Below are 7,272 nucleotides of genomic sequence, written 5' to 3'. Positions count from 1 at the left end.
GGAAGCGCGCATGCGCCCTGGGCTTTGTGTAGGGAAGCGCCGCCGGGGGGGGGGGGGAGGTTGGATGGGTGGGAAATGAAGTGTTTACTTCGGCTCTGCGCATGCGCTTCGGGGCACAGCGCTAGCGCGCCTGCGCAGGATCGAAGCGCCGCCGCTCGCGCTCCCATGAGCCGTGACCTACTTCTTGCGGCGCCGCCGGGGCCCCGCAAGCTAAGCCGGGTACCCTGCGGCTGGGGCGCGGATGGGAGACCTAGCTGCTGGGACCCTGCCGCAGGGTGGGCAGGGGCCGCGGATGGGGTGCAAGGGGAAAAGCCCCTATGGCTGCTCCCTCTCTCCTAGCGCAGCCCGGCTGATGTTACACTTGCAGATGTTTCCACACCTGGAAGGGGCTACGAGGAGGCTGAAGGACGGGGTATGAGATCATCTCAGTAAATCAGAGAAGGGGCTTGAGGTCAGACAGCATCTCTCCAGGGAGAAGCTCCAGCTGCATGGGAGCGTGTGGGGCTGGGAGCAGCAGGCACCCAGAGCACGTCAGAGACCACAGGGCTGAGAAGATGACCTCCCATGAGGCTACACAGAGAGGACAATGTGGTAACCCTTCCAGCCCACCCAGCACTGGGGAGGCCACAGCAGGTGCCAGCCAACAAGAAACCAGTGAGCAAAAAGCTGCTGGAAACCCCAGCTTGTGAGGAAGGGCTGGAGAAAGCCTGCAGACATCACGGCAGCCATGTCATGTTTTAGGCAAAACTGAAACAAAATTTATGAAAACTCTGATTAAAAACATCCCCTTCTGATTTGGACAGTGCTCACTCCTACCCAACTCACTCAGCTTTCCCAAAATGCTCCCGTGCATTTTTGAAGTCTGTTTCTTGCTCTTCAAGCTTATTTCTGCTGGTGATATTTTTGCACGAGAAACCCAAGACGGCTGCGTTTCTGGCTCCATCTATATCCATGCTCAGGAAGCTGCAGCAAAGACCCTGGCCAAGGAGCATCTCTAGTTACCATCACGTCCAATCTAAGGCTTTCAAAGAGCAAAAATAGCAATTGTACTCCTACCCTGAGTAGTAACTAGCTAAATTGTGTTAATGTGCAACAAGACTTTATGAAAGGATTTAGAGAGGAGAAATGCACAAAATTTGTGTGGAAAATACACAGTATTCTCACCACTGTATGCAGAGCTGGGCAGTTGGCTGCTAGGTCAGAAGGGACTCTGAAGCAGCCATCATGCTCACAGCTTTGTGCAGAAATAATACCGCAGTAACAGTTCCCACAGTGTTGGGATCTCAATCCTTCTACAAGATGTTTGTGTTTCTAGGCAATATTCAGGATGCTGGAGTGAATCACTGCCCCAGGCTGCATCAGCTGCCTCATCCAGTTGCTCAGCTGTTTTCCCACATAACTACTATTCTTTTTTCCTCTGAAAGCTGGGAAAGAGATGGCTTGAAACAACACAAGGCTGCCCTTTTCCAAGCACCCATCAGCTCCTACCTCTGCTCTCAGCATAGGCCCAACAGCTTTGCTGTTGCCTACCCTTAAATGCCACATCCTAACAAGGGACACCAGGTCCCAAGCCCTGCCTCAGACAGCAGCTTCTCATAACAAACTGATGACATACCTGGAGGGACTGATCCAGCCCTCCCTGCCCTTGGCCCCTTCCCCCAGGGCCTGCCCCAGGGGGGAGCTAAGCAGAGATTATTTTTTGGCTCCCAGGGGACCAGTTGCCTCCCCACCCCATAGACTACCAGCAACGATCCCTGCCCAAACCTATTCCCATTTGGTGTGAAAAGGCTATGGCAGCATTTGAAGGCTGAGTAAGCCCCACAGCACACTTTTTCTCCTTGTGACCCCAGTCCCTTTCCTGCCCTTTGTCCTGGACAGAGGGACCCGAGGGACCCCATCAGTGGCTCACAGCATCCTTGTGCCATGAGGGCACATCAAGCCCACGGATGGCATTGCCCAAAGTAGCAACCAGCCAAGCAGAGCTCATAGGGGATACGATATACTGTGACGTATGGGTTAGAAGGGAAAATGCACTCAGGCCCATTCATACTGCTGTACGTGGACCTGGGTGATTGCCAGCAGGTCAAAAAGGTCCCTGGGGAGTCAGAGGCTTTGCAACGAGCAGACTCACAGCTTTCCCAGTCCCACAATAGCAATTCCCCCGTAACTAGAGCCCAACCCTTTAAGACATTTGGGTCTCCAGCAGCTCTTCACATTGAGCTTTCAGTTCCTGGAACACATACTGCGTAATGCTGGAGGGTGTCACTGTCCCACATCAGGTCCATTATCCTGTTCCACTGGTTTCTTACTCACCTGCTTCTTTTTTCTTCTTTGTTTTGCTTCAAGCCATTTTTCCCAGGTCTACAAGGCTGCACTTTTCCAAGGACCAGTGATTGCACATCAGTTCACATCCCTAAGAAAAACCTCTTTCCAGCCCATGCCCACCTCTTCAAGGCAGTAGCTACCCATCTTCCTTTAGCTCAGCCTTAAATGCCACATCCTAATAAGGGCCACCCCATCTGGTCCCAAGCAGCACCCAGCAGCATCTCATGGCAAGCTGAAAACACACCTGACAGCCCCACTCCTGAGACCTGACACACTTGCTGTAAGACCCTGTTAGCCTAAAGCTACAACCTCTTAGCAGGGCAAAGACTGTATTTATGGGGCCATTGATGGCATTGCCAGGCTGTTTGGGATGCTGGCCAGCTCAGCACACACCTTGTCCCCCATGCAATCTCCCAGAGCACCCAGGCAGAGCACCCTGCAGACTGCAAAAAGGCTGCCAACCCTGCAGAGACCCTCAGCCCCTATTTCCCCTGTCCCTCCCAGACAGCTGACAGATGCAAAGACATAACGGTGGTGTGCATAGCGATTGTGGTTAGATTTTATTGGTTTTTTTGGTTTTTTTTTTTTAACCCATATTATTGTTATAATACAAAATATACAGACTGGAGATGCCAAGCGGGTTGTGGGTCACCATGCCCCGGGGCAGGGGGTCACGCCATGCGACCTGCAGCGTGAGGGAGGAGGCGGCATCTGCTCCGCGTGGCGGGGGACAGTGGGTACCCCAGAGAGCCTGGGAGGAAGGAGGATGGGGAGAAGGAGACAGGAGGGGTAAGGGTCAGGATACCTGCCCTCTCACCCTTGGGAGACTTTAAGTGGGAGCTCAGCCCCACAGCAAACCCAGGAACAGGACTGTGAGATGAACAATGTGTTAAATGAACATAAAAAACACATCATGTCTGCAAGGGCTGGGCCAGGGATGATCCCACTGGGGAGCAGCCCCGTAGCTTTGGCGCAGGGCCCTGGGGGTTGGTTCTAATGGCTCCGACACCAGGGGCTCAGCCTGGGTCTGGGGCCTGGCCCAGCATGGTCCTTGCTCACCCCTTCCCCATTGATCCCAGACACCGCAGCTTGGGCCAGCCCCAATCGCCCTTGGCTGCTAAGGATGCGGAGGCTGGAGCAGCTGAGCAGGGGGCTGCCGGGGCTGGGTACATTCCCAATGCCTGTGAAATTGGACAGAGGGGCTTCTGGGGTTGGCATAGGGTCATTAGCCCACGGGCATCACTGTCCCAGCTATGACTCGGAGGGGTGTACAGGCAGGACAGGCCTGCCTGCACATACCCAACTCTGAGGAGCTGGTCGTGACAAAGACATGGGGATCTGCGGGGTGCTGGCTCCATCCCCAGCGTCCCCAGGCAGGCTCTCACATGGCCATGCTGGGAGAAGGAGCTGAGCCTGCCCTGCTCCAAGGTGACCCTCCAGCCTGCCAGCAGCACAGCAACGACTCCTGGCTGGCCCCAGCCTCAAATTTCTCCCCAAGGAGCTGCCAGCTCAGCAATGCCCCCAGCACAGGGCTATGCCTGTGGGGACACCTCTCTGCCCCATTCCTCTCTCCCCAACCTCCAAGGCAGCAGATGGGCTGGGGCAGGCCAGGGCACAGGAACAGGGCACGGTCAGCAGAAACGATGCCGGGAGCATGGCTGTGAGGCCCAAGGGCCAGGGTGGCCACTGGAGCCCAGCACACCTCCCTGTTCCACGTGGACCCATACCCTGGCTGCCGTGTCCTTGGGGAGGGGTGGGAAGGGTAGCTCTCTGTTGGAGCCTCAAAGTGGGTCCCTGAGGTCCCCTGTGTGCCAGCACCCCGAATTTGAGGGATGAGGGCTGAGGACCCCCAGCCTAACATCCTTCATCCTGGGGGACCAATGCCACAAGAAGGCACCTCGGGGTGCCTTTAGTGTCCCCTGTCCCCACATCAGGATGAGCCTCCTAGGTCTAACCAGGCCCCCCAGGATCAGGGGTTGCTTGCCACAGCTCATGCAGCGATGAACCCCGAGAGCCCGTGCGACTGCCTTCTCCAGGCACAGCCCTCTGCCCACCCACTGGCCCAAGGGCTGGGGAAGGAGGGTGGCCGGCGGCTCACAGCCGACACGCCAGACACAGTCCCCACTGCAAGGCACAGCCGGGGCAGAGGGGGAAGCCAAGTTGCTGGCGACTGTTGCAAGACTTTATTTGTTTCTAGACAGCGTCGCTGGAGGATTTAGGCTGGAGCCGGTGCTGGGGGCTCCCGAGGCTGGGGAGGGTCGGGGTAGGGGAGCCGTGGCTGCACGGGGTGCTGTGCACGGGGGAAGCCTCTATCGCAGCCCGAGGCTGCAGCTTTCCTGCCAGGAATGGGTGCAGGGAGGTCCATCCAGGCCAAACGCTTGCCCCGTGCCAGCTGTGCCCATGCTCCGACATCTGGGAGCACCTGCTTGGGATCCCCCAAGGAAAGCAGAGCCAGCCCAGGGGGAAGGGAAGATCCCGGCACCGACCACGTCTTCGGGAAGGGAGACCCTTTCCCACAGGGGTGTCTGTGCAGCCAGCAGAGGGGAGGCTCGAAGGAAAAGTCGAGAGAGAAGCAGGTTCTGGGCCTGGTGGCAGGAGAGCTCGGCTGGAGGCAGGTCCGGGAGCTAAATCACATTGTCGAAGAGCTGCATGGACCGCATGATGTTCTCATCCTGCGTGGAGGAGGTGGGAAGCAAGCGGGTTGGGCACGGAACAGCAATCTGGGCAGCTCCCCCAAAGCCTGGCGTTACCCTCATGGCAGCTCTGACCCATGGGACAAGAGGCCTAGGGATTACAGGCAGTGTCCAAGCCCTACTGGGGTGCACAGCTCTCCTCATCTGCACAAGGATGCTGGCATGGATACAGTTCCCAAAGCAGAGCCCCAGCCTTGCCCCTGGGAGCCCTGCATTCACCCCCTCTCTGCCAGGAGGGCAATGGGGGGGACAGAGGTGCCCAAGGGACAGGAGGTGGCCCAGCCCCAAAGCAGAGCTGCTGGTGGCTTTACCTTCTGGCAGGACTCCAGGAACTCCTCGATTGTCACCACACCGTCCTTGTTTCGGTCCATTTTCTGAAGAGAAGCACAGCACAGGGGGCATGGCAGGGCCAGTCTCAGCCCCAGGGAGAGCCCAGCACCACCTACCCAGGTCCTGCAGGGGCTGGATACAGTGCACTCCTGCCCCAGCCATCCCCAAGCACCCAGTAGGACCAGGATGGCCTTTTCTCTCCCTGGCTCCAGCACAGCCTTGCTTCATCCCCAGTGTGGGGTGTTTTCTCCTGTACCGTGCCAGGTTTTGGGCAGCCACTGGCTCTGTGCTGGAGCTCTGCTTCCCTGGGATGTGCTCAGCTCACCTGGAAGAAGTTCTCCACATGCTCCCGGGGTGCTTCCTCCCGCATGGCCGGGTAGGTGTATTTGCCCATCATGTCGTAGATGGACTTCATGATGTCCAGCATTTCCTGGAGGGTAGGGGAGCAGGGTTGCAGGGTCAACACAGGGCTCTGCCTCCGCCTGGCCCCCAACCCACACCTTTTTCGTGATGCTCCCGAAGGAGCTGTGGGGTACTCAGCTGTGTTCCTGCCAGCTCCATACATAGTGTGGGGCCATGTGTGTGCCTGCATGTCTGATGGAGCCCCAAAGCAGCACGTGCCTCATCCACCCTCCACCCCAGAGACACACGCCAGTGCCAAGGGGCCATGAGGGACCTGTTTGCAAAGCTGAGCTCAGTAAATATTGACACCCCCACCCCAGCCCTCCTCCAGAGCTCACCCAACACCCCCTCGTCCCTGCTGGGCGCAGACCTGCACTGGCCCTGGGAACCAGCCTGGATCCCCCCCATCCCACCTCTTTGGTGATGCAGCCGTCTTTGTTCAGGTCATAGAGGTTAAAGGCCCAGTTCAGGCGATCGTCAATGGTGCCCCGCAGGATGATGGACAGTCCAGACACAAAGTCCTGCAGGGAAGAACAAGGCAGGCAGATGGGAGTTACAGCCGCAAAGGGTCTCATGGACACAGAGGGCACAGCCCTGCTAGTCCCTCCTGCAGAGGGAGAACTTGGCCCCAAAGCAGATGTGCCCTGGGGCTGGGCTAACAAGGAAAACATTGAGTATCAAAAAGAGCCTGGGGAAAACTGATTGCTTGTCCCCAGATAAGTCCCACACTAGCCCCTTGGGTCACAGCACCCATGAGGACAACGTGCATCAGGATCTGCTGTTCAGCCAAAGCCTGAACAAGACCCAGCCATGGCTGTGCCTGCCAGTCTGGGTACCTACAAGACAGTAGCCAGAAAATAGAGAAAGCCCCCTTTTTGTTGCTTTTCACTGTTTTTTCATTGCCTCTGGGAATTTAATAAACTCCACCAGCCCCTACAAAGCTCTCCATCCATCTGCAACAGCAAAGCTGCTCAGCCCAGCCTGTGGTACCTGAAAGGCTGTGCCCTCCCTGCCCCACTGCCATCCCCACCTCGGCCACAGCTCACCTCAAAGCTGACGGAGCCATCGTGGTCGGTGTCAAAGGCGTTGAAGAGGAAGGTGGCATACGTGCTGGAGTCTGGGGGGAGGTAGACAGTGTGAGGGGGTGCTGTGTGACACCCCACCCCACAGAGGCACCCATGCAGGGCATGGGGATGGGGACAGGGATGGGCACTCACCTCCCTGTGGGAAGAACTGTGAGTAGATCTGCTTGAAGTTTTCTTCATTGACGATGCCGCTTGGGCACTCCTGCCAGGGCAAGCCGCAGGGTCACCTCCACAATGCGGAGAGGGCCTGAGCACCCCTTTAAATCCCTGTGGCTCCCTTGCCTTGCCCACTGGCCCTGTGCTCCCTGGTGGGGCAGCTGGTAATTCTGCTTGGAACATGTCCCTGATTTTGTGGGCTGCACCCCTCGCTGGAGGGGCTCTGCATCCCAGGCACCCAGGGAGGGGGCTCTCTGCACCCAAGGGATGGAGCACAGGAT

At 57.6% G+C, this 7,272-nt stretch overlaps 1 protein-coding gene across 3 annotated transcripts in view; it reads right to left on the bottom strand.

Moving 5' to 3' along the window:
• Positions 1-4,494: 4,494 nt before the first annotated feature.
• Positions 4,495-7,272, bottom strand: part of KCNIP2 (potassium voltage-gated channel interacting protein 2) — a 45,888-nt gene continuing 43,110 nt past the window's right edge. For all 3 annotated transcript variants that reach the window (XM_075026955.1, XM_075026957.1, XM_075026956.1), the window contains 6 exons: positions 6,968-7,037; positions 6,797-6,867; positions 6,164-6,271; positions 5,674-5,778; positions 5,330-5,392; positions 4,495-4,997 (listed from right to left, as the gene is read on the bottom strand). In XM_075026955.1, the coding sequence (XP_074883056.1) occupies positions 4,950-4,997; positions 5,330-5,392; positions 5,674-5,778; positions 6,164-6,271; positions 6,797-6,867; positions 6,968-7,037 (465 nt within the window). In that variant the 3' untranslated portion in view covers positions 4,495-4,949. The remainder of the gene's footprint in view (positions 4,998-5,329; positions 5,393-5,673; positions 5,779-6,163; positions 6,272-6,796; positions 6,868-6,967; positions 7,038-7,272) is intronic.

The sequence above is a fragment of the Buteo buteo genome, chromosome 4 (genome assembly GCF_964188355.1).
Source record: "Buteo buteo chromosome 4, bButBut1.hap1.1, whole genome shotgun sequence".
Taxonomy (NCBI): Eukaryota; Metazoa; Chordata; class Aves; order Accipitriformes; family Accipitridae; genus Buteo; species Buteo buteo.
The sequence above is the reverse complement of the archived record's forward strand: the minus strand, read 5'-3'. Positions and strand labels throughout refer to the sequence as shown.